Source organism: Boleophthalmus pectinirostris, unplaced genomic scaffold (genome assembly GCF_026225935.1).
Source record: "Boleophthalmus pectinirostris isolate CB_2022bp ecotype Guang Dong unplaced genomic scaffold, ASM2622593v1 HiC_scaffold_6, whole genome shotgun sequence".
In the NCBI taxonomy this organism is placed as follows: domain Eukaryota; kingdom Metazoa; phylum Chordata; class Actinopteri; order Gobiiformes; family Gobiidae; genus Boleophthalmus; species Boleophthalmus pectinirostris.
This window is the reverse complement of record NW_026571447.1, coordinates 729,492-755,000: the sequence shown is the minus strand read 5'-3', so window position 1 is coordinate 755,000 and position 25,509 is coordinate 729,492. Positions and strand designations below refer to the sequence as shown.

Below are 25,509 nucleotides of genomic sequence, written 5' to 3'. Positions count from 1 at the left end.
GTAGTAGTAGTAGTAGTAGTAGTAGTAGTAGCAGCAGTAGTAATAGCAGTAGTTGTAACAGTAGTAATAGCAGTAGTTGTAACAGTAGTAGTAACAGTAGTAGTAGTAGTAGTAGTAGTAGTAGTAACAGTAGTAGTAGCAGTAGTAGTAGTAGTAGTAACAGTAGTAGTAGTAGTAGCAGTAGTAATAGCAATAGCAGTAGTAGTAGCAGTAGTTGTAACAGTAGTAGTAGTAGTAGTTGTAACAGTAGTAGTAGCAGTAGTAGTAGAAGTAGTAGTAACAGTAGTAGTAACAGTAGTAGTAACAGTAGTAGTAGTAGTAGCAGTAGTAATAGCAATAGCAGTAGTAGTAGCAGTAGTTGTAACAGTAGTAGTAGTAGTAGTTGTAACAGTAGTAGTAGCAGTAGTAGTAGAAGTAGTAGTAACAGTAGTTGTAACAGTAGTAGTAACAGTAGTTGTAACAGTAGTAGTAGCTGTAGTATAGAGTGTCTGACCTGTAGAGCAATTCTGAGGCTGGTTCTTTCTCCGTTGACGAGAGCAAAAGGTCGTGTTGTGTCCACCAGGAAGCGCCGATTCAAACCTGCAGAGAGCATGATCAAGTTTCAGAATAAACAGTGGTTATTATTTTTATTATATTTACACGCTCCCCCTCGGACAAATCATACCCCTCAGTGTCTGTCCAGACCTGGTTTATCATCCAACTTTCTCAAATTCAGTAGCTTATGGATGTGGCCACCAGACCACTGCTCCAGACGTTTGGAGCTCTGGTGATCACCATCAATGGCAATGACACCCGCCCGTCCCTAACAGTCAACACAACCTGGACTCAACCCTCTCCTTTGAACCCCACATCAAATCAATACCAAAATCTGCCTCTTACCACCTCCGCAACATCTGCCACCCCTGTTGATCTCTCCCAGACTCGGCTGCTCCAACACTCATCCACTCATCCATGACTTCCCGCCTCCACTATTGCAACGGAGTCCTGTCCGGGATTTCCTAAAAGCTTTTGGACAGGCTTCAATACATCCAAAACTCTGCTGCCGGGGTTCTCACTCACACCAAGCCCTGACTACACATCACCCACTCTCGCCCACTGCAATGGCTTCCCATAAAACACCAGATCCACGGCCAGGCCCCTCAGAACCTCCAAGACCTGCTCCTGCTTTGGGTGTCTTGAAAAGCACTATATGAATTATTATTATTATTATTATTATTATTATTATTATTATTATTATTATTATTATTAAAACTCCTATATTACACAAAAGTGACTCTAGTGAGCTTTAAGACATGTTACAATGTTGTTACCTCCTCAAAAAGAACTGGGCCTTAACCCTCCTGACCATGACCCCTGACCTCTGACCCATCGCCAGGGAAACTGAGGCTAATCCACGTTAGCCTCTGAGCTAACAAGCACTCATGTGAAATCTTCTTAAAGTTTAGCAGCAGGGGATTATGGGAAATACCCGGTTAAGACCTGGTTTAGTTCTGGTTCAGATCTGGTTTAGTTCAGTTTTTTTTTTCCTGGTCCCTGCTCCGGTCCCGTTCCCGTTCCATTTGCCGCTTTACCACAGAGTTGCTGGTTCTGTTATGTGTGACGCTCACTTTTCTACCAAATAAGGGTCTGTGTTTTGTTGCCATGACGACGCACTGTTTACTCCAGCAATTAGCATGGCTTTGTTTTTCTCCTCACTTCCCCTCCAGCTTTGCACAATCCCCACAACCAAACAGGGACGAAACACAGACCTAAACTAGACCAGGACTGAACCAGGACTACACCAGGGCCAGACCAAGACCACATGAGTCGAGATGTTTGGTAAATCTGAGGAGCAGAGCTGCTGTCTGAAGCGATGTTCTGATGGACAGGAGATGGAGCACTTGTTGGGTTCCTCTTCAAAGCTGAAGCACAAATCACTGAAAGTAAGATTTAGTTATTTAGTGGACTAAACCTGCATGAACCGAGGCTCAGAACCAAGAACCAGGACCAGAACCAAGGCCAAAACCAGGACCAGAACCAGGACCAGGACCAGAACCAGGACTAGAACCAGGACCAGAACCAAAGGGGGACTGGTCTGTGTCAGTCCACACACAGTCCAAGTTAAAATGACAATACATAGATTTATTACTTAATTACAAATGAATAAAACCCAGCTATCGTTCAACTCTGACCCTCTCCTCTGCTCTGTCTCTCTCTTCTCTTCTGACCCTCTCTTCTCTTCTGTCCCTCTCCTCTCTTCTGACCCTCTCCTCTCTTCTGACCCTCTCTTCTCTTCTGTCCCTCTCCTCTCTTCTGACCCTCTCTTCTCTTCTGACCCTCTCTTCTCTTCTGTCCCTCTCTTCTCTTCTGTCCTCTCCTCTCTTCTGTCCCTCTCTTCTCTTCTGACCCTCTCCTCTGCTCTTCTGTCCTCTCCTCTCTTCTGTCCCTCTCTTCTCTTCTGACCCTCTCTTCTCTTCTGTCCTCTCTTCTCTTCTGACCCTCTCCTCTCTTCTGACCCTCTCCTCTGCTCTTCTGTCCTCTCCTCTCTTCTGTCCCTCTCTTCTCTTCTGACCCTCTCTTCTCTTCTGACCCTCTCTTCTCTTCTGACCCTCTCCTCTGCTCTCTCACTATCTTCTGTCATCTTTTGCTTCCTCATATCCACTTTGGGATCCGCGCCTAAACTTTGTGGTCGCACTTTTCTCTGGTGTAAACACAGTTCCGCCGCGGCAGACTGACACAAACTTGGCCGATGCTACGCGGTTCGGCCGTAGACTGTTTTTACCCCAGCTGAACATGTGACGCACCTTGTACCGCTTCTGCCGCGCTCAGACTTTCCGCAGAGCTCCGGGTGCGCAGAGACCGCGCGTCAGTGAGCGCAGAAACAATCAGCGTCAGGAGGAGCGGCAGAGCGGCGGTCATGTCTCTGCCGCGTTACCGCTGCCGCATGTCGAGTCCGGACACAGGAGCAGCAGGAGGAGCGGCAGGAGGAGCGGCAGGAGGAGCGGCAGGAGGAGCGGCAGGAGGAGCGTTATCTCAACTCCATGTCAGCAGCTCCGGGGACTGCGGCGGGGCGCGGCACGGAGCGAGAGGCAGGGCTCTTACTCCCGGAGACAGAACAGACTCGGTCCTGGACTCAGCGGTTCTGCGGAGGAAGTGCGCTCCAAGTACAATCCAGGTCTGAAGCGCAGAGGCGGTTTAGGTTTATGTCCACGGTCACGTGACTCTGGACACACCCGGAAGTGAGCTCAGTGCAAAAGAGTTTGGGCAGAGCCGCGGTCACAGATCCACATCATAGAGCTATGATGATCCATAATCCACATGGAAAACCGGACTCACAATAGACATTTTTCACAACCAGTGTCCCGCCCTGTACGGTTGCGGAACTTCCGGTGAATGTTTTTCTGTGGCTAAATGTGTGAGTAAATGTGTGAGTAAATGTGTGTGTAAATGTGTGTGTACATGTGTGTGTAAATGTGTGTGTAAATGTGTGTGTAAATGTGTGTCGTATTCTCCAGCAGCTTCATAAATCTGTCCCATCACCAAATCTTCAACCAACAAACTCTACAAAGAATAAACATTCTAACATGAACAATTTATCCACAACTATTAAGGGAAGAAAGACGAAAACTTAAAGGAGAACAACCAGAGTCGGCGTCAGAGCACATCTACTGGAGGGGCGTGGGTCACCAGCAGGGGGGGCACTACCATTTGAGAAATATTTTAACGCGGTGGAGTCATACACAGCAGACATGCTATCAAACACGTTTTTCTTTAACAGTATTAGGCTAATTATGTGTTGTTATTATAATCATTATTATATTAAGATCATTATTATTATTAGCTGCAATAGTTGTTGAGGCTGTGAGGTAAACGATAGGCACACAAGACAATAATAAAAGGTTGAGGTTTATTAAAAAACAATAAGTCCTGCCACTGGTTGTAAACATTAAACAACAGCCTCTTGTCAAAAACACCTCTGAACTAGAAATAGCCACGCATCGGACAGCACCAGGGCTGTAGTGAACGTGGTACGCGAGTCGCCGTCCAGTCCTGTCCTGTCCTATAGACACCTGAGGCTTGAGGGACCGGGACTAAACCGGGACTAAACCAGGACTAAACCAGGACTAAACCAGGACTAAACCAGGACTAAACCAGGACTAAACCAGGACTAAACCAGGACCAGTGGCGGCTGATGGTATAATTTTTGGGAGGGGCACCAAGGGCAAAATTATAAATATATATTATGATTAATATATGTATTATATATATATAGGCTGTAGTATTATAACAAATACCAGAAACAGATATTTTGGTTAGTATTGGCTGAACAGTATCGATCAGAGCACAATGAACAGCCAAGCGCAAACTTTATGCAACAACACAACGTAACACGCCGCTCACACCCAGACCCAACAACGTCAGTAAAACTACAATAAGAGACATGAACACAGATGCCGCTCCTACAGCACACGACAGAACCAGAGCAGCTCCATCGCACCCACCAGCTCATTTACGCACTATTTAACTATAACACTATAACACTATTTACCTGTGAGGCTCCAAGTTCAGATTTGCCGCAAACTAATGAAAACCAGCCCCTTACCTTCTCCAGAGGCTGAAGCAGAATGTTTCCTCTATCCACTGTCCCACTGGTTCTGTTTCCAAAAGTCTATTGTCCAATATGAAGAGATGAAACTGGTCCAAATCCTGGTCCAGTCTGGTCCGTGACGCGAGGTCCGGGAGTCGAGTGCACAAGATGGTTGTAAAATTAGTCTTAATCCCACTTCCCACTTCAATCTGAAAGTTACGGTCAGTCCATATCAGCACCAGGACACCAGGTAGAATTATGCCTCTGCGCGCTATGCTCAGGTCAAACTTTTACACCCAGAAACGAGCGGGCAAAGGCGGATAGAGCAGCGAGCGACTGCCCTGGCCCCGGCGGCGGCAGCGAGAGTCCCAGCGGCGACTGCCCCGAGTCCGGGCGGCGACAGTCCCGGGTCCCGGCGGCGGGTCTGTCCGTGTGTCTTTGGCTCTGTTCTCGCCATTTCCTGTGTGGAGCTTTAGGCTAAAGTAGCAGCTGCCGCTAATCGTGGAGCTGCTACGAGTTGACGCAGCAGGTTGACGTGACGTGACGTGAGTGACAGGACAGTTGTCCAATCACACTACACTAAATAAACAGAGACTGTGATGTCATTGATGTCACAGTAAAGTTTGTGCCCTCAGCCCGAAGTGAAATGCGCCAATCAAAATCATTTTAAAATAGTAATAATAACGGCCTGTTGGGGGGTGGGGCACGGCCCTCAAATGCCCCACCTTGCCGCCGACACAGAGAACAACGAGCACATATCAGTGCTGTGGAGAAAATCTCTTGATGATAAATAATAAATCAATTTGCAAAGCCTGATGGGTTTTTGGAATATAGACCAAAGTTTATTCTTGTTACAGCAGGGCCTAGGTCTGCCCTGGCCACAGCCCAACAGCCTCTCTTCACCAGCAGTGTGTCCCAACCACATCTTGCCCCATTTCACAAGTCCCTCCCCAGAGCATCTGAGCTCTGAGTATTTATACATAAATACAAGGTACATACATATCAAAGCAGAGTGACTTTAGTTTCAGAGGCTGGTACTAAATGAACATACAGCTGAGTACAGGTAAGACAGCAAAGGGCTTCCTGAAGGAGGAGACAGTTGTATCTGCTGAGCCTTTACACATGTTAATAACTGGTCTGGGTATCAGGTAGAAATCACATTCATTTACACAAAGACAAAGTGAGAGAAATCGTTCCACAATGTAAATTTCCATCACAGTGACACACTAAACAAAACTAACGTTATGGTCATGAATAAAACACATGACAGAAGGAACTTGTTCACTCAGACTGACTCAACAATTAGAAAATTAAAATTAAAAAATAAATTTCATGATGTAGATATTTGCATAGATTGATAGGTTTGTGCATTTCGAATGCTACAGATGTCATCTGTGAACATCTCAACTGCACAAATATGTCTGCCAATACAGACATGAAATCAATGTTTAATTTTAATTGTAGAATGTAGAATAGGATTATCCTTTGTGGACCTTGTCGGATGAAGATTTGGTGATGGGGCAGATTTATGAAGCTGCTGGAGAATACACCAGACATTTAAACACACATTTTGAAACAGAAAACCATTAACCAGAAGTTCCACAACCCTACAGCGCCGCACTTCTTCCACTGTGCTAAAGGTCTATAAGAGAAACGGACGCTGTGACGTTTTATTACAACTGGAATTTTATACAGCGCTTGTCGAGATATAAAGTGCCTCAGCATTCTTCACTCACTCCACACTCAGCGGTGAGGTATTATTGTAGCCACAGCTGCCCTGGGACAGGCAAAAGTGAGGCTGCTAATCTGCACCATCAACAACTGCCACCATCAGCACTCAGACACCACACTTACACTTGGTGTGTGGGTGAAGTGTCATGTCCACGGACACAACAAAAGAGCACTTTGACGTAACGGGTTCAAATCCAGGACCGTCTCAGTTTCAGAATCCCACAACAGTTTAGACCTGGTTTAATCCTGGTCAAACCTGGTTTAGTTCTGGTACAGATCTGGTTCAGACCTGGTTTAGTTTGGGTTCACTTATGGTTTAGTCCTGGTTTACTTCTTCAGCACATTCCTGAGGTGTTTTAGGCAGAGTTCATGGATCAAACCGGATCACACTGATTAAACAGAGGAATACAGGATTTATACTGGATTATTATTGGATGGGATTATGCATCTACACGTGCCACACAACACAAGACCTGGAATTCAACCAGGACCAGGACTAGAGACCTTTGTTAAACCTGGATCTGTGTACTTAATTCTGCATATTACTTTTTTGAGCTTTCTATCATGTTATAACATTGTTCCCTGATCATCAACATGTCTGAAAAGGTTTTTTAGATGATTTAGATTTCCATGCATGCACAAACCTTCACCCTGTCAAACCTGTCACCCATGCTTCTACACAAAAGTTCTCCATAAATATACAAAAACATGATACAAAACTGTACTCAGCAACATAGCAAACCTAATGTGATGTACAGTAGTTTCATTAAAGAGATGCTCGTTGATTGTGTTAGCGCTCTGAAGGAGGAGTGACTTAGTGTGGAGAGCAGAGGAGGGTGAGACATGAAGTGTCAAATCAAAAGTGAAATGTTGTTTTCTGTGAATATAGCATTTTCAAAATGATAAAAGGTAACACGGTGATCTAAATATGTGATGTGTTAGCAGCAAATATAAAGAAAGACTAATCACTGACAGACTTAGATCATTTATTATGGACTGTTATGAGCTGTTCAGTCCTGGTTCTGGTCCAGGACTATTCGACCTGGTAGTGGACCTCGTGGTTTCTTTGGTCTTCAGTCCCACAGCAGTGACTCAGACCACAAACCTACACAGAGACTGGGTCAGAGCCGTCTACAACAGTCGGGTCATACATGTTTGTACCGTGTTCCAGTGGTGTGTGTAGCGCTTCTTGTCTGAGCCTGAGCACTTTCTGTTTCTCTGGAGCAGCAGGTTATAAAGGAACAGAACCCTCCTCTTCTCCCTCTGAAAAAACACACACACCGGCATCTGCATCTTACATACGGGAGGGCATCTGAGACAGGGATACAAGACGAGGAGGGCACTCGACACTTGGGATTAAGGGTACGGTCCCCATGGAGGACAGTATGTGTCAAATCGGTACATGTTACACTCTATAGAATGTCTGGGGTTTTTATGCAAAGTAACAAATAGATATTCTATTATCAACTTCAACAACAGAGACGGACTGTGAATAATAATAACAATACTAAAAACAACAACAGCAATAATAATAATAATAATAAAAGGTTCATGTAAATGTGTTGCTGAATAGGCTAACTGCCCTGAATAGTTTGGAATTCCCATGTGATCTGTGATTCACAATTCATTACTGTTGAACTAATACATATATTTTAAATCATCTTTCACTCTTGCCTCATTCAAATTGACTTGACATAAACATCCAGATAAAAAACACTTTTTGTATCGAGTATAGAGCATAGTATAGAGTGTAGACTGAATAGAAATGACTCCTAGACATTCTAATGCCCAACACAATGGCAAAAATCAATCAGTCCATATTCTGTACTTGGCCTTACGCCTTTAGGCATTCTATAGAATAGTGATTCTTTTTGTACACTGCCTGGTCATTTCAGGCATTACCTGAATATCAGCTTTACCTGTACATACAACATGTGTTTAATCCTGGTTTAGTCTAGTTTTAACTCTGGTTTAGTCCTGGTTTAGTCCTGGTTTAGTCCAGTTTTAGTCCTGGTTTAGTCCTGGTTTAGACTGTTCAGTAGGTTCAGTACCTGGGGGTGGTAGAAGGCACAGATGGTTCTCCTCAGGCGGCTGCTGTAGATCTGGAAGAGGCCACAGAGCGCCATCATCAGGACACAGGCGGCACAGCTCCAGTATACAGAGGGCGAGAGGACAGAGGGCGCCACTGAGCATGCTGTAAGATAGAGATACTCATTGCGCAGGACGCGAGCCACATGCGGCTCGCCGACCTTTAATTGGTGGCTCACAAAGCTTATACCAAAAATAGTAACATAGTCAATATATTTTTTCAAATTCCCTAGATAAACATATAGTGAACACTACAGCACAAACATTTGCATTACACTAAGTATAAATCAAGGCTTAATTAATGGTGTTTCCTACTCAATTATCTTCATAATCTACAGGCAGACATCTGTTTATTACAAGAAACCCATCTCTCACATATAGACCACCATAAATTAAAAACTTCAGAATTCACCCACTCCTTCTCTTCTTATTACAACTCCAAGCAAAGAGGCGTGAGCATATTAATCAGCAAACAACTATCACAGACCCTGAAGGGCGTTTTGTTATTATTAATATATCAATCAACAATAGCCCGGTAACAATTGGTAATATCTACGGCCCAAATACAGATAACCCTTCTTTTTTCCACTCCTTCTTCTCTTCCATCTCAAACATCTCCAACTGTCCAGTCATAATCGGAGGCGACTTTAACACAATCATAGACCCATCACTTGACCGTTCCAATAACACAACCAACAAACGCATCTGGCAATCTACTGAAATAGTAAAACAGTACATGAAGGATTTTGATTACAGCACCCAACCACCAGAGAATACACCTTTTACTCACCGGTACATCATTCATACTCCAGTATTGATTTCTTACTGACCAGTAATTCCGTTATATTAGACATTTCCGAATCAAGAATTCACCCTATCATCATCAGTGACCATGCCCCAGTTACAATTACATGGAACACAAACAAGCAACATAAACAGGCCCCTAGATGGCGCTTCAACCTATCCCTCCTCAATGACCCAGATTTTGACAGTTATATCAAAAGAGAGTGGGCATCCTTCTTAGAAATAAATGATTCCCCAAAGTCATCATCCACACTTCTCTGGCAAACAGGCAAAGCAGTTTTAAGAGGTAAAATAATTTCATTTTCTGTCCATAAAAAAAAGAAAGAAAAAGAAAAAGAAGCAAGTCTAGAACTTAAGATCAAGCAATTAGAAACACTTAATGCTAATAATTCAACAACAGAAACTCAGAATGACTTAAGGAAATATCAACTCCAACTTAACAACATAACAAATAAACAAACACAATTCTTAATTCACAGACTTCGACAAGAACATTTTCATCACAACAATAAATCTGGTAAATATCTGGCAAATCAAATCAAACGAAATCAAGAAAAAAATACAAATCCCACCATCAGAAACTCAGCAGGGAAGCTCACTTACTCACCACAGGAAATAAATGAAATATTCAGAAATTTTTATGAAAAATTATATTCATCTGAACAGGACCCAAAACAAGAAGACATAGACTAATTTCTCAGGAACATCAAAACACCACAACTTAATACAGAACAGATTAGTATGTTAGATTCACAGATAACAGAAAAAGACCTCTCCACAGCCCTCAACCTTATGCCAAATAACAAAGCACCCGGTCCCGATGGCTTCCCTGCTGAGTTCTATAAACACTTTTGGTCCATTTTAGCACCACTATTCACCAAAGCAATAACTGAAATCAAACAAAAGTCCAGATTTCCAGAACATATGAATTTAGCTATCATCTCACTCCTCCCCAAACCGAATAAACACCACACCCTACCATCAAATTACCGCCCTATCTCTCTCATTAACGTAGACATAAAAATCCTCAGCAAAGCTCTCGCCCATAGAATAGAACAGGTCACCCCTCACATAATTCACCCAGATCAGACAGGTTTCATCAAAGGTAGACAAGCATCTAATAATACACGCAGACTGTTCAATTTAATCCACTACTCATCATTACAAGAAGAAGATGCCATCATAGCAACCTTAGATGCAGAAAAAGCATTTGACAAGGTAAACTGGAAATTTCTCTTCGCCACACTACACAAATTTCGCTTTGGGGAATCATTTATTAACTGGATCAAAATTTTGTACACTTCACCTTCAGCCTCTGTCATTACTAATGGTCTAACATCACAATGCTTCACACTAGAGGTGAGATCGGGCCTAAAAAATCCAGCCCGACCCGACCCGGCCCGCGGGTATTAAAACCCGACCCGGCCCGAGCCCGACCAATTAACTTGATTTGCAGGCCCGAGCCCGAAGCAAACCCGAAATGTTATATTTTATTTGTGAGGACTCGGGAGGAGGAGCAGTGCTCAGCGTCGAGGTGCCAGTCTTTTTGCTCTCGTATGAAAGCAAAGCGCCACATTGACGACATTCAGCGAAGCCAACGCAAGTTTCTGTAGCATTTTCAACAATCAATTTGAAGCTTTTCCACACCTCACTCTTACCGGTGCGTGTTTGTCTTTTCAGTTCTCCTGCCTTTAGTTTAACTTCTTGCTCCTCCATATTGGGGACACCAAGTCAAAATAGATGCAGACTTGCGGAGGGGAAGATTATTAAATTAAGAGGGGGCGTTCACGTGCGCAGAGCTCTGGCTCTGCGGATCCTGTTTAGTAGTTAAATAGCAATTACATTACATTACTTGTTTTATCCATATTATTTATTTTATGACAAGTATTCCTTAGTTTAGTATCCACACATTGTTTTAGCATACATTTTATAAACATATATTTATTTGAAGCCCGAGCCCGACCCGACCCGAAGTAATGATTGACATTTTAGACCCGACCCGACCCGAATTTCGGGTCGGGTCGGGCTTGGGCTCGGTCTTAAGATCTTACCTCTACTTCACACTGCACAGAGGGACTAGACAAGGATGCCCACTCTCCCCCCTCCCTATTCACCATTTTCATTGAGCCACTCGCAATAGCCATCCGTCAGAACCCCCGCATACAAGGATTTCAAACAGCTCATATGCAACATACAATAAATCTCTATGCCGATGACATCTTATTTACACTCCAGAAACCACAATCATTACCCTCATTGAATCATTCTCTAAAATCTCTGACTACTCAATAAACTGGACAAAATCCTCCATCCTCCCATTACACAACACCAAATGGGATGCGACAGCTCATACATCACATATTCCTTTATGCACCGGTCACATCACATACTTGGGCATTAACATTTCCTCCAGGCTGTCAGAGCTGACTGGACTCAACTTCACTCCACTTCTCAAAACAATAGACAACGATCTATACCACTGGAGGAATCTACCACTATCCATTCTGGGCAGATAGCAATAATCAAAATGAAAATACTTCCCAAAATAAATTACCTCTTTTCAATGATTCCAATCCAACCCAACAGCACCTGGTTCAGCTCCCTCGACTCAATAATCACCAAGTTCTACTGGAAAAATAAGCCACCAAGGATCAAACTGACAACACTTCAAAAACCCAAAGCAACAGGCGGATTAGATGCACCACACTTCTATCATTACTTTCTGTCAAATCAGTTACAGTACATATACAAGTGGACACACCCCAGTCACTCAGATTACACCTGGCTAGACATAGAAGAAACACTCTGTAAGGACATTCAGATTTCAGATATCCCTTTTCTCAGCCAATCAATCAAACGACATCCATGTTTCAAAGTAACAACCATAGCATCCACTCTGACAGCCTGGTGGAGATTCCACAAAATCACATGTTCAACTATCTCACTATCTAACTTCACCCCCATCTGGAATAACCCTGATTTTCTTAGCAACAAAAAAACACTTAATTTTCACTCCTGGGTGCAAAAGGGCATCACACATTTAAAACACCTCTTCCATAATAACACCCTGGTATCATTCCCATACCTGGTCCAGGAGTTTGGCATCACGAGTAATCAGTTTCTGGAATATTCACAACTCAAATCCTCGATACAGTCAAAAATTAATTCTAGTACAGCAAATCTATGCCTTTCCCCTGCAATCTCAGAATTAATCAATATCCCCAACCCCAAAAAACTCCTTTCAAAGATTTATAAAATAATATCTCACTCCGACCAAAACTATATCATTACCGTCAATAAAATGGGAACAAGATCTCTCCCTCACTCGTGATGCCAACTTCTGGACCCAGATCTGTAAAAAACATTTATCTCATGACAAAAAAATGCAAATCTACAACTCATACAATATAAGGTACTCCACAGAACTCACTACACTGGTCAAAAAATGCTGAAAATGGGTTTCACATCAGAAATTAACTGCACAAATTGCACACAAAACCTCCCCGACACTTATATTCACGCCTTCTGGCATTGCACACCCATCAGGCACTTCTGGGAAGGAATCACGGACTCACTATCCCACTTCATGGGTTGTCGCATCCCCATGTCCCCCTCACTCTGTCTTCTAGGAGACCTTTCAATAATCTCAATAGATAATAAAAACCATAAACCTCTCCTTGTGGCCCTAACTATCGCCAAGAAAACTATCCTCATGAACTGGAAATCAAGACACAACATACATCTGACACACTGGAAAAACCTACTCATTGACCATATCTCTCTGGAATACACATCTACTACCCCCGTCAGCACAACAGCACCACACTCACCCTGGTCCACCTGCCTCCATTTTCTACAAATGTAATTTCATATTTGATTACTCTTCTCCTCCTCGTTCCTTAACACTTTTCTTTGTCTGGTTGCCTATCACCTTTTGCTTGACATTAAAATAGATGAAGTCCTGAGAGTACATACACATGCACACATGCACACACACATAACACACCCATACACACTCACACACACCTGTACAAACACACACAATGCCATACACACCGCTTAATTTTATAAAGAAACAGGGATGGGATAGACAGGCTATATAAAACAGAACTTTAACAGACTTAGGAACACAGCACAAAGTTGTCTGCCTCAGGTCCCTAGCGGGCTGGGCCCTCTCTGCTGTCACCTGGGTGTTGGGTGTGGGGGTCCACCTACGGGTGCCCGGTTGCGTGCTCTCCCGTCCCCTCAGGGTCTCCCCTCTGTGCTGGCTTCACTCTCTGGTCTACCCCCAAGCTCCTTACCTCCCTGATACTTTTAATGCATCACACCCAATTTTTTTTTTTAATGCATCACAAGTCAACCAGGGATGAATGTGGGTTCATGTGTGTGTGAATTGTGTGAGTATGTGTGTAGGCTTGTGTGTATGTGGATGTGCGTGCACATTCCTGTGCAGGCAGGTGCGTGCATGCATGTGTGCGTGTGAATGTATGCACATGTACATATATATCAGGGAGGGGGAGCATTCAGACCGGGAGGTGGTTCATTGGGGGGTGGGCCGGCCTGGTCGAAGGGCGACCACATGTGGAGCCCTGGGGGTGGCCCCCGCACCCGCCTTGGTGGGCATGAGTGTGGCTTGGCCTGCTCCCACTTCAGTGGGGATCTGAGGCAAAATGCCAACACACACTTAACAAATTTTCAATACTCAAATTAAATAGCAATAATACAGGTCAACATTAAATCATCCGCATAGCCTGTCTATCCCCCCCGGCACACATACATACACACGCGTATGCACACACATACACACACACATACACACACACACACACACACACACAGACACGCACATAAGGTTCACACTGTCACCAACCCCTGTCATCTTTGTTCCTATTTGTATGTAATGTTCAGTCGTAATGTCTGTCTTGTATCTTGTATGTCGTTTGGTTCCTATTTGTTGTAATCTATGTAGTTTGCAAATAAAAATTATTATTAAAAAAAATAAAAAATAAAAAAATAAAGGGGGCGCCGTGACACCAGCAACCAGTGATACACGGGTCCATGTATAAACGACCTGTGCCCAACCGACCATTTCAACAAACCCACCCACAACCGCAATAAAATATTTGAAATATTGTGCCTGACCCGCATTTTAAAAAGTAGTCCATGCTCTTGATTAACATCATCTAAATAAAGTGACCAACATAAATAAAGTCACTGAAATGACTGTTAAATAAAGAGCTGTGCTAAACCTGCACATGTACGACAAGAACACATACGACCTGCACGCGTACGACATGAACCCGTATCACCTGAACATGTATCACCTGAACACGTATCACCTGCGCACGTACAACTTGCACATGTATGATCTCTGAAAACATGAACCATCTCCAGTGCAATATATGCATAGAACACTCACTATGAGCAGAACACGCCTCTGTCACAGAGAGAACACTCATAATCATGTCCTTTAGTTCAACTAGGGTGACCAAACATCTGTTTTTCCCCGGACATGTCCATTTTCGCATCCTGTCCTGGCTGTCCAGGTTTTTTTTATGAAGTTATGGAAATGTCCGGGTTTTCATGATCTTTCATTGGGCCATTAACTTGAGCGTCTCTCATAGCTCTGTGACTCAGAAGGAGAGAGCAGACATAGACAGTTGGTCAGCCTGCAACATGCCGAAGCGCAAATGCACATTTAACAATGACTTGTACAAGAAATTCCCCACCTTCTATCCCAGTCGGGACAAGTGGGAGGCCATGTGCACAGTGTACAAAGCAGACACATATGTCTTGGTGTCCAGTGGGAGTGCCAGGGACCTCAAAGCACCAGGACACCGAAAAACATTAAAAAGGTTTGCCAGGTGAGAGTAGCTCAAGGTTGATAACGAGGCCACCCTAGTTCAACAGCAGCTGATGCATCAGCGCACAATGAAAGAGCTTTTTTTTTTTTTTTCAGGCTTACAGTTTATGCAAATGAGCCACACGGTTTTAATTTTGTTTCTGTAAAATGTAAACAAATGTGCCCAAAGATGTATTAAACACATTATATTCTCAAATGGGCTGATGTGGCTGTAGAATGGTTATGGTTTATATGTGGTAAAGTTGAGTTTATTTATTTATTCATATAGTATAATGCAAAATGTCTGAAAAATGCAAAAAAAAAGCTCATTGTGTTAGATTAGAAGAGTGGGGGTGAGATTTCTTCCTTCTCCTTTTTGGGCAAGTTTTTTGTTGTGGTTATTTTCATTTCTATTATGATTTCACTTAATGTTATATGTTCCATTGTATAAGAATATAAATCTTTACTTAATATTTACAAAATAAATATATAAATACAATACAAAATGTATGCTGTCTTAACTAACACATACTTTACCTTTGTTGCTGCTGTCAATGTCAAAGTGGGCAGAGCTGTTGAAGGCAGAGACAGTCTTCCTGAGGAGGCGGGCCATGATGGAGTCCCCGCCCACTCTCAGGTCCACCTGGTGCACACCTGAGACACATAAGAGAAAGTACAAGTACTGTGGTACTACATCTAAACATAGCAGCACTGATAGTAGCGGCAGTAGCAGAAGTAGTAGTAGTAGTAGTAATAGCAGTAGTAGTAGTTGTAGCAGTAGTAGGGGCAGTGGGAGCAGCAGGAGTAGTAGTAGTAGAAGTAGTACTAGTAGCAATAGTAGTATCAGTAATATTACTAGTAGAAGAAGTAGTAGTAGTTATAGTAGTATTATAGTACATAATAATATTATATATAATAATATAATAGTAGCAGTAGTTATATTATATGAACTGTCCCTGAAAAAATAAAAAAAAATAAAAAAGTAGTACATGTAGTATTAGTATTTTTTTTTACCTGTAATGTTTAACTGTGTGACGGTGTTGTGGCTCACTATCTCCAGAACATGGACCAGAACCAGGTCCAGACAGACCAGAACCAGAGTCAGAAGTCCAACTGAGACTGACTGAACCAGACCAGAGAACTGCAGCAGAGAACAGGACTGAACCAGGACTAAACCAGGACTAAACCAGGACTAAACCAGGACTGAACCAGGACTGAACCAGGCCTGACCCAGGCCTGACCCAGGCCTGAACCAGGACTGAACCAGGACTAAACCAGGACTGACCCAGGCCGGAACCAGGACTAAACCAGGACTCAGCTAGTTCTAAATCAGGACTAGAGCAGGACTAAACCAGGACTGAGGTGGTAGTGCACAGTACCACTGATAGCGCCTCCTGTGGGTGGATTCTCAGACTGCAGGGCTGGATGAAACAGCTCCGGTCAAGTTTGGACAGAGGAAAGACACCGCATTTTCCCTGGACACAGAAACAACTCACAATACAGAAGCATTCACTGAAACTGAAATCTGAAACTAATCTAATTATCCCATGCATTTCAGAACCTGTTTGTAGAGGTCTAAACTACAGGGTTAGCAGCTTTTACTCCAAATAAAACCCCATGAACACAGGGAGGGCATCTGACACACAGGGAGGGCATTTAAAGTTTTAGGTGAGTGTTCAAACCTGAGTCTTCCTTCGTGTCTCAATGCGTCTGAAATATGATGTGATGTAAACATTATCGAAGCGAAGGTCCCTCCTGTACCGCACCAGGTACCACACTGCTCTGAAGGAGAGAGACCAGGGTTAGACCTGGTTTAGGCTGGGTTTAGACCTGTTCACTGTGATCTAGTTCAGACCCAGAATTGTCCTTTTTTTTTTTTTTTTTCTTTGAATCAAAGATAATTGTAAGATTAAAAGGGACTAGACCAGGACTAAGCCAAGACTGAATCAACACTATTGGACTTGTAAGAGGACTGGCCTCTGACCTATGGAAGATGTGAAATCATGGCTGTTGACATGATATCTTAGGGGATAGACTTGCGCAAGGTTTGGACAACAGCCTCTGACAGGGGTTAACTTTGATGACACTCTGCCCTTCCCCCACTTGCACTCCCTGCGTGAGGTAACACACAAAGACCCCTAAAGGATTAAAGACCTTTTTACAAACTAACTTTTCTACAAAGCTTCACCTATTGGTAATTCAACTGACCGAAGTTTGTTCACTGACTATAATCGACACTATGGGATTTCTGATGGAACAATTTCTGAATCTCAAGCCAATAGAGTTTCTCCAGAGAAAGAAAGGAATGAAATTCAATTCACTCAATGAACTATGGCCAGTGTGTTTAATACTGATTTTGTAAATGTCATGTGAAAACTTTCTTTGTGTAAGACCGTTAATGTACATAGTGTGAATATGTGAGCTACGTCATAAAACCCCCACTCAACTAACTCACATTCCACACGCAGACCCACCATTGGTCAGCTTTCCCGCTTATCTTAAGACTTAAGACAAGGAAAACAGACCTCAGCAGAGAAGCCAGTTTTGCAGATCGCCTAGTTCTGACCAGTTCATTCATTCATTCAGATCTCTGTTCAGCAGAAGATCGCTGAAGCAGTTCAGCTCAGAATGGTCAAGATGTAGTAGAGCCGAACAAACGGGACAACGCCCAAGTTCTCGCTCTGTTCAAGCTGTGCCCGTCGCTTGACGTGTTTTTCATTCGAATACCTGTAGCTGATCTGATTTGAAAGCGAAGATTTCATATTTTTCCAAATTTAAACATTTGCATTTTTTGCAGATGTAGTCTTTTTGATTGATTAGCCCTAATCTGTGACCCGCGCTGTTAGACCTCAAAGACACAGAAACGTGTCCTCCAATCCTCTGGAACAGAGGAGAGCGTCCCTCAGCCTGACGTTGACTGAGCCTGGAAGATTAATCAGATCACGTGGCGTTCGTCCATTTCTTTGCGTTTGATTCTTCAGAACCAACGTCCTGAGAAACTCAAACCCTCATTGGACCCAACAGGACCACCTCGTGACTGGAAATCTCCACTCTCCCAGGGTTGTATGCGCACTGTTACAGAATGGCTTGTTGTACCAATCTAGACTCAGCACAGAACTTTATATAACTCTTAAAGTTGTGCCTAATCTCACATTTCTAGACACCAGTTTAGAGCGACCTACACTCATTTACATATTTGATATTTAAATGCTGTCTGTTTAACTTGGTCAATAAATATCCATAAACCACAGTTTGCTTTGGTGAATAGTGATGTTATTTCCAGTGATGTCATTCAGAATATGCAGGTCACTGATATGGTCAAGAATTTACAAACCTTCAGATCAATTGTTTAATTAATTATTAATTAATTAATTAGCATAGATAATTGATTAAATTGGATTGGTAATATTTCTTAACATTTGTTGAGTGGTGCCCCAAATTTACTTCTAGTCAGAGCCAAACACTCACAAAGACCACGTGAGTGCTGCTTTAGCTTAGAACTCCTAAATTCCAATCTGTAACATCAATTACCCCCCTACATCACGGTATCACGCTGTGAGCCCATGTAGATTTCTCCTACATATGCACATATACATTGGTGCCAGCGTGGGGTCAGATGTAGTCACACTACAGACTGAACGAGGACTACACTAGAACTACACTAGAACTACACTAGAACTAAACCAGGACTACACTAGACCTACACTAGAACTAAACCAGGACTGCACCAGGACTACACTAGAACTAAACCAGGACTACACCAGGACTACACCAGGACTACACCAGGACTATACCATGACTACACCAGGGACTACACCAGGGACTACACCGGGACTAAACCAGAACTACACCAGGATAAAACAAGGTTTTACTGGAGGAGGATGCTGGAGATGAAGGTGAGCGACTTGGCACTGGGAACTAGTTCAGACACAGAATTGGTCAGTTTCTTCAGTTTCTTCAATCAAATGTCTAGAGTTAAAGAGTTTTATCACTAATTTTAAGATATAGAGACCAGGACTAAACCAAGACTGTAGGACTAAACCTGCACTACACCAAGACTAGACCAGGACTACACCAGGACTACACCAGGACTAACCAGGACTAAACCAGGTCTTACTGGAGGATGATGGTGATGAAGGTGAGGGACTTAGTGGTCTGTAGAACTTCCATCAGGACCTCAGACCCAGATCTGAGTCTGAGGAGTGAGTCCCGGACTGCGTCTGTGAAGATCTGGTCCAAAATCAGTCCTTCCACAACCTCCTGGTGCTGCTCCTCCTGAGGACCACAAAGAGACAAGGTTTAGACCAGAGACCAGAGACCAGAGCAAAACCAGGTTTAGACCAGAGCAATTTTTAAGGTTAATGGAGGAAATCCACCCAGGCACAAGGAAGCTGTGGAAGCATGCAAACTCCACATCCAAATGTCTGTCTAAATTGAACTTGAGACACTGTGGTGAGAGTGCTGCCACTGTCAGCCCTCTCGCCACAGTGCTTTTTGGAGTTGTTCCTTGCAGAAGCTCAGGGACAGTTCTGCATGTGCTTGTTTCCTGTGAATGTTCAAAATAAGTGTGTTATTAATCACTGACTGTTTCACTGTATGAACTTCCTCTTGGTTAAATCAATAGTTTAGAGACACTTTGTGAGGCTGTTAAGGAGCAGAGCCTTCACCTCCAGGACCATGCTGGCACTGAATTCCTGTTGGAAGTGGGCCATGGACCGGTTCAGCTGGTCCCACAGGTGACCCATGTTGCCCTCCACCGGGAGGTGCTCTCTGCACCAGGGCGTCATCACTGAGGCCACCAGACGGGGTCAAGAACAGACTCAAGACAAAGTCAAGGCCAGAATCCAAATCCAGTCAAGACCAAGTAAGAAGAGAGAGACACACGCATTCATCAGACTCAGGACATGTTATTAAATCAAATGAAGGATAAAGCAGGACTAAACAAGGACTAAACCAGGTCTAACCTCGGAGGATGTCGCAGAGGAAGTTGAACTTCATGGGGACACAGAGGAGGTGGTTCAGGACCGGGACTGAGACTGTGGACATGCACTCCGCCCACTTCAGACTGAACCACTCAGAGCAGCGCTGCACCGCCTCCTGGACCACACCTGCCAATGATAAGTGAGCACGAGTAACACACAGCCACTCAGACAGAACCACTCATGAGTAAGGCTGTCAAATGTATCGAAAATCAGATCAAAATCAGTACTAAAAGTAGCAAAGAAACTATATACTCATTTGAGCAGGTATACTAAAAAATACAAAAAATCCCATTCACCGGACAGAAATGAACCTTTCCTGAATGTTTTTAGAATGTTCTTGAGCTGTATCAGAACAAGTAAAAGAGCACATAGACTAGTATACACCCAAAAGAATGTGCTACCATTCACTCATTATAGTGTTTTTATTGTTTGTATCAGAATCTGCACTGAGTCTACTTCTCAGTATCAAAACTGAATTTGAAATTTTAGCATTGTGACAACACCACTAATTAGAGCCTCACCGTCGCACTGCATCATGGTACTTGTAGTGAGCTGCTGCTGTGTGTCATTGCCGTTGTTAGCGTCAGTGGCTAACAGCTCGGCTCCATAATGGCGCATCACTTCTTGTCTGAAGGTCTGGAAAGCCATGCTCACGTTTAGAGACTCCATCCCCAAATCTGCGGTGCTGCCCTGGAGCCAGAGAGACCACAGAGACCTGGGTTAGGCCAGGACTACAACCAGACCACAGAGAGACCGGGATAGACCAGGACAGGACTGTAAGAGCTCTTCTGTGCTTACACATGTGTGTGTGTTAGACCCCACATGTGTGTGTGTTAGACCTCACATTTGTGTACTAGACCCCACACGTGTGTATTAGACCACACATGTGTGTATTAGGCCCCACACGTGTGTATTGCACCCCACACGTGTGTGTATTAGACCCCACATGTATTGTTACCGTGAGCTCCTGGGCAATGCTGATGAACGGCACCACAGCCTGCCTCCACAGAACACGACTGTTGTTCACCTGCAGGTCCAGATTACAAGAGAGACTGAGAGCACACGCCTCCACGTTCACATGCATATTATGAAGTGGACCTGAGGACACATGTCACACACGTCACACACACGTCACACACATGTCACACACATGTCACATACCTGTCACACACCTGTCACACACATCACACACCTGTCAGACACATCACACACCTGTCACACAAGTCACACACACGTCACACACCTGTCACACACCTGTCACACACATGTCACACACATGACACACACATCACACACCTGTCACACACATGTCACACACCTGTCACACACATCACACACCTGTCACACACCTGTCACACACATGACACACACATGACACACCTGTCACACACATGTCACACACCTGTCACACACATGTCACACACCTGTCACACACCTGTCACTCACCTGTCACACACATCACACACCTGTCACTCACCTGTCACACACATCACACACATGTCACAACCCTGTCACACACATGACACACACATGTCACACACATGTCACACACATCACACACCTGTCACACACATGACACACACGTCACACACCTGTCACACACATGTCACACACCTGTCACACACATGTCACACACCTGTTACACACCTGTCACACACCTGTCACACACGTCACACACCTGTCACACATGTCATACATGTAACACATCTGTAACACACCTGTCACTCACATGTATCACATGTCACACACATGTCACACACATGTAACATACATGTCACATCACACACCTGTCACACACCTGTCACACACATGTATCACACACATCACACACATGGATCACACATGTAACACGCACTTAATACACATGTCACACACATGTATCACTCACGTAACACACACTTTACACACACATGTAACACACACTTTACAGACACATCTCACACATGTGTCACACGTGTATCACACGTGTAACACACATATCACAACTGTAACACACACACACGTAACATACTCGTAACACACATGAGAGATGAAGTGTCCCAGTCCTCACACACAATAGGTTAAGTATCCCTGTCAGCACTCATATGGACAGGTGAAGTGTCTCTATCTACACACACAAGGACAGGTGAAGTGTCTCTGTCCATACACACACACACACACACCCCCACACACACACGGACAGGTGAAGTGTCTCTGGCCACACACACACGGACAGGTGAAGTGTCTCTGTCCACACACACACACACACGAACAGGTGAAGTGTCTCTGGCTACATACAGGTGTAGGACAGGTGTAGGACAGGTGAGGACAGGTGTAGGACAGGTGTAGGACAGGTGAGGACAGGTGGGTTACCTGAGTAGAGCAGGGACAGGAGGAGCAGTAGGATGTAAGCTCTGCCTCTAGAGCCAAGCATCATGGGAAATGTGAGCAGGAGAGAACACCTGACGAAGGACGAGCAAGCCCCACTCACAGCGCACAAGCCTGCAACAAGAGTCAGACTGAACCAGAACTGAACCAGGTCTAAGCTAGGACTAAACCAGGTCTAAAACAAGGTCTAAATCAGGACTAAACCAGGACTAAACCAAATCGAAACCAGGACTGAACCAAGTCTAAACCAGATCTACAGCCTAAGCAAAAAAGGTTTACAAGGACTAAACCAAGTCTGACCGGTGAAGAGGGCTCCTGCGATCAGCTTCAGCTCCAGGTTCAGAGGCAGGTTGTGGGAGATGCCTAGAAACAGGACTAAGCGACAACAGCAAAAATACTGGAATTGGTAAATGAACGAGTCTTTTTCCAAATCTAAACCATGTCTTAAAACAGGACTAAACCAGGACTAAACCCGATCTAAACTAGGTTTAAACCAGGACTGAACCAGGACTAAACCAGATGTAACCCAGGACAAAACTAGGACTAAATCAGGACTAAATCAGAACAGAATCAGGACTGAACCAGGTTTTAACCAGGACTAAACCAGGATTAAACCAGGACTAGAGGGGGTCTTAAGGGGGCAGAACCTGCTCCACTGAAAGCCCCCAGCAGCGCTCGGAGCACGTGTCTCAGCTGACCCTCTGATTGCATGAACAGATGATTGACAGGTGAAGGGTGGGACCTGACCGTGCACCTGCGCCAAACTGTAAAATACACAAGACATCTGGCCTTAAATAAAATAAATTGATTAAAACAAATTTTTAATACATAAACTGTAAAAATCTAGAAAAATAAATGCTTGTCATATGTGACTTGAGCAACAATAAATTTAATTGTTTTGTACATTATATAATGAGAATGGACATAATGAAATTAAGTTGAGTTTGTGTGTTATAGGCAGGAAGTGACGTGATGTAGGGTAAGCGTCACTTCTGGTTAATGCTTTTCTATGGCAAAATGTCTGTGGGTATGTCTAGCATATTTGCCACCAGCTTCATAAATCTGCGCCATCACCAAATCTTTAACAAACAAGGCCGACAAAGGACATATTCTATTCATGGAGAATTTATCCACAACTATCTTGTTAAGAAAGACGAAAACTTAAAGGCAAACAACGACAACGCATTACTGAACTACTGAGCAAAACTAACGTTATGATCATGATAAAACAGAAGGAACTTGTTCACTCAGACTGATTCTACAATTAAAATTTAAAATCGATTTCATGATGTAGATATTTGCATAGACAGAGAGATTTGTGCAGTACAAATGCTCGACATGTGAACTGTGAACATCTGTAGCATTTGAACTGCACAAATCTATCTATGCCAATATCTACATCCTAAAATCTATTTTAAATTTTAATTGTAGAATCAGTCTGAGTTCACAAGTACTTCTGTTTTATTAATGAGCATAACGTTAGTTTTGTTTAGTCTGTCACTAATGTGTGGTCGTTGTTTCCTTTAAGCTTTCGTCTTTCTTCCCTTGATAGTTCTGGAATAATTTTTCATGGAAGAATGTTTATCCCTTGTGGACCTTGTTAGGTGAAGATTTGGTGATCACTGTTGGGGCAGATTTATGAAGCTGGTGGGAAAATACGCCAGACATTTACAGATATTTTGCCATAGAAAAGCATTAACCGAAAGTCTCTTGAAGTCTCGCAATCCCACAGCGAGGTACTTCTGGCCGTTGTGAAAAAGGTCTTCTTTTTTAATTTGTTTACAGTTTATATCAACAGTAATAAACCTTACTCACATTTTATTTTTCTGTATACCCTTTTTAGCAAATGATACTTGGAGTAATCTTTTCTGAAAATTAATTTTATATGAAACCTGAAAATAATCACCCTCCACAGGTTCAGAGTGGCGCAGCTTGGAGGATTTCTGATGTCAACTCAAAATGATAAAATTCACATTATTATTATTCACATTAGTTAAAAATATAAAGCGATTAATCATAACTAATTAATAATAACTACTATGCATTAGCTATAATATTTTATTTTTGGACCAATGTTTTCTTTCTAAGTGTACCAATAAATGAACGTTAGCTCTTCGTGACTGTCAGTTTACATTAGCAGTTAGCTCTTAGCCTTTAGGCTCAGATACAGTTTATAATATATTTATCATTTCTGATTATCACAATGATTAAAACTGAACTTACAACTCTGAGAACAGCACGAAGCAGGATTACAACGAGCTTGAGACATTTTCCCCGTTGCTCTTGTTTATAAAATAAGTGTTCAACTGTAGCAGCTGACGTTAGCAGAACTTCAGCAAATGCTGGTTGGTTTTCCAGGAGACAAAAACATCTAACCAGAGTGCAGTGTTTTTGGCCCAAATGGACCGAGAAAAAGAGGAAGGAGTCAGATAAAGCATAAACTAAATGTACATATAAACTGTACATAAATCTGTAAACTGTTCCGTAATGTCCCTGAGGAAACACCGCCATCCAGTGGACAACAGCCGCCAGCAACCAGAACCGTTCAGAACCGAATCAGTTCTGATTCAGCCCGAGTTTATACCTAGTTCAGACTTGGTTTAGATCTGGTTTAGACCTGGTTTAATCTGGTTTTGACCTGGTTCAGACCGAGTTTAGACCTGGTTCAGACCAGGTTGAGATCTGGTTAAATTGGGAGTAAAGTCTAAATTAAATTTAGGTCTGTGTATGTGTTTCCACAGACTTTATCTGAGGTTTTGAGGGAAGTGGTACTAGTGATCGTTATTTTTATTGTTTTATTTAATATGAATTATGACGTAAAAAATGTCAGTTCAGGTCATGGGACACTGGGTCTCCTCTAATGCTAAATTAAATCAAGTCTAAACCAGGTGTAACCCACATCTAAAACACGTCTAAACCAGGACAAAGCCAGAACTAAACCAGGTCTTTTGGTGTTTGAATATAAACTGCCTGAGGCCTGAACTGTCAGATAAACTGGTGTCAGGTTTCCCTCACCTGTTCCCACCTGTTCTCACCTGCATTCTAAGGATTCCTCTGAATCTCACCTTTGCCCCACTAATACGGAACCAGGACTTCACCAGGATTTCACCAGGACTGAACCACGACTT

General features: G+C 43.2%; 2 protein-coding genes across 4 annotated transcripts in view; both read right to left on the bottom strand.

Annotated features, from left to right (window-relative positions):
* adam15 (ADAM metallopeptidase domain 15) overlaps positions 1–3,333 on the bottom strand; it is a 29,139-nt gene extending 25,806 nt beyond the window's left edge. For 2 of the 3 annotated variants that reach the window (XM_055163537.1, XM_020922265.2), the window contains exons 1-2: positions 2,784–3,333; positions 494–579 (exon numbers count right to left, since the gene is read on the bottom strand). In XM_055163537.1, the coding sequence (XP_055019512.1) occupies positions 494–579; positions 2,784–2,898 (201 nt within the window). In that variant the 5' untranslated portion in view covers positions 2,899–3,333. The remainder of the gene's footprint in view (positions 1–493; positions 580–2,783) is intronic. The other variant, XM_055163538.1, reaches the window with a different exon arrangement.
* Positions 3,334–7,292: 3,959 nt separating this feature from the next.
* dcst1 (DC-STAMP domain containing 1) lies at positions 7,293–24,667 on the bottom strand. Its single transcript, XM_055163330.1, has 16 exons — positions 24,605–24,667; positions 23,029–23,145; positions 22,682–22,756; positions 22,367–22,495; positions 20,973–21,112; positions 20,536–20,704; positions 19,997–20,140; positions 19,694–19,821; positions 19,150–19,307; positions 16,715–16,814; positions 16,412–16,507; positions 16,047–16,173; positions 15,570–15,686; positions 8,350–8,492; positions 7,460–7,561; positions 7,293–7,403 (listed from the first exon to the last, which is right to left on the bottom strand). The coding sequence occupies exons 1-16, from the start codon at positions 24,648–24,650 to the stop codon at positions 7,332–7,334; spliced, it is 1,863 nt and encodes a 620-aa protein (XP_055019305.1). The 5' UTR covers positions 24,651–24,667; the 3' UTR covers positions 7,293–7,331.
* Positions 24,668–25,509: the final 842 nt, after the last annotated feature.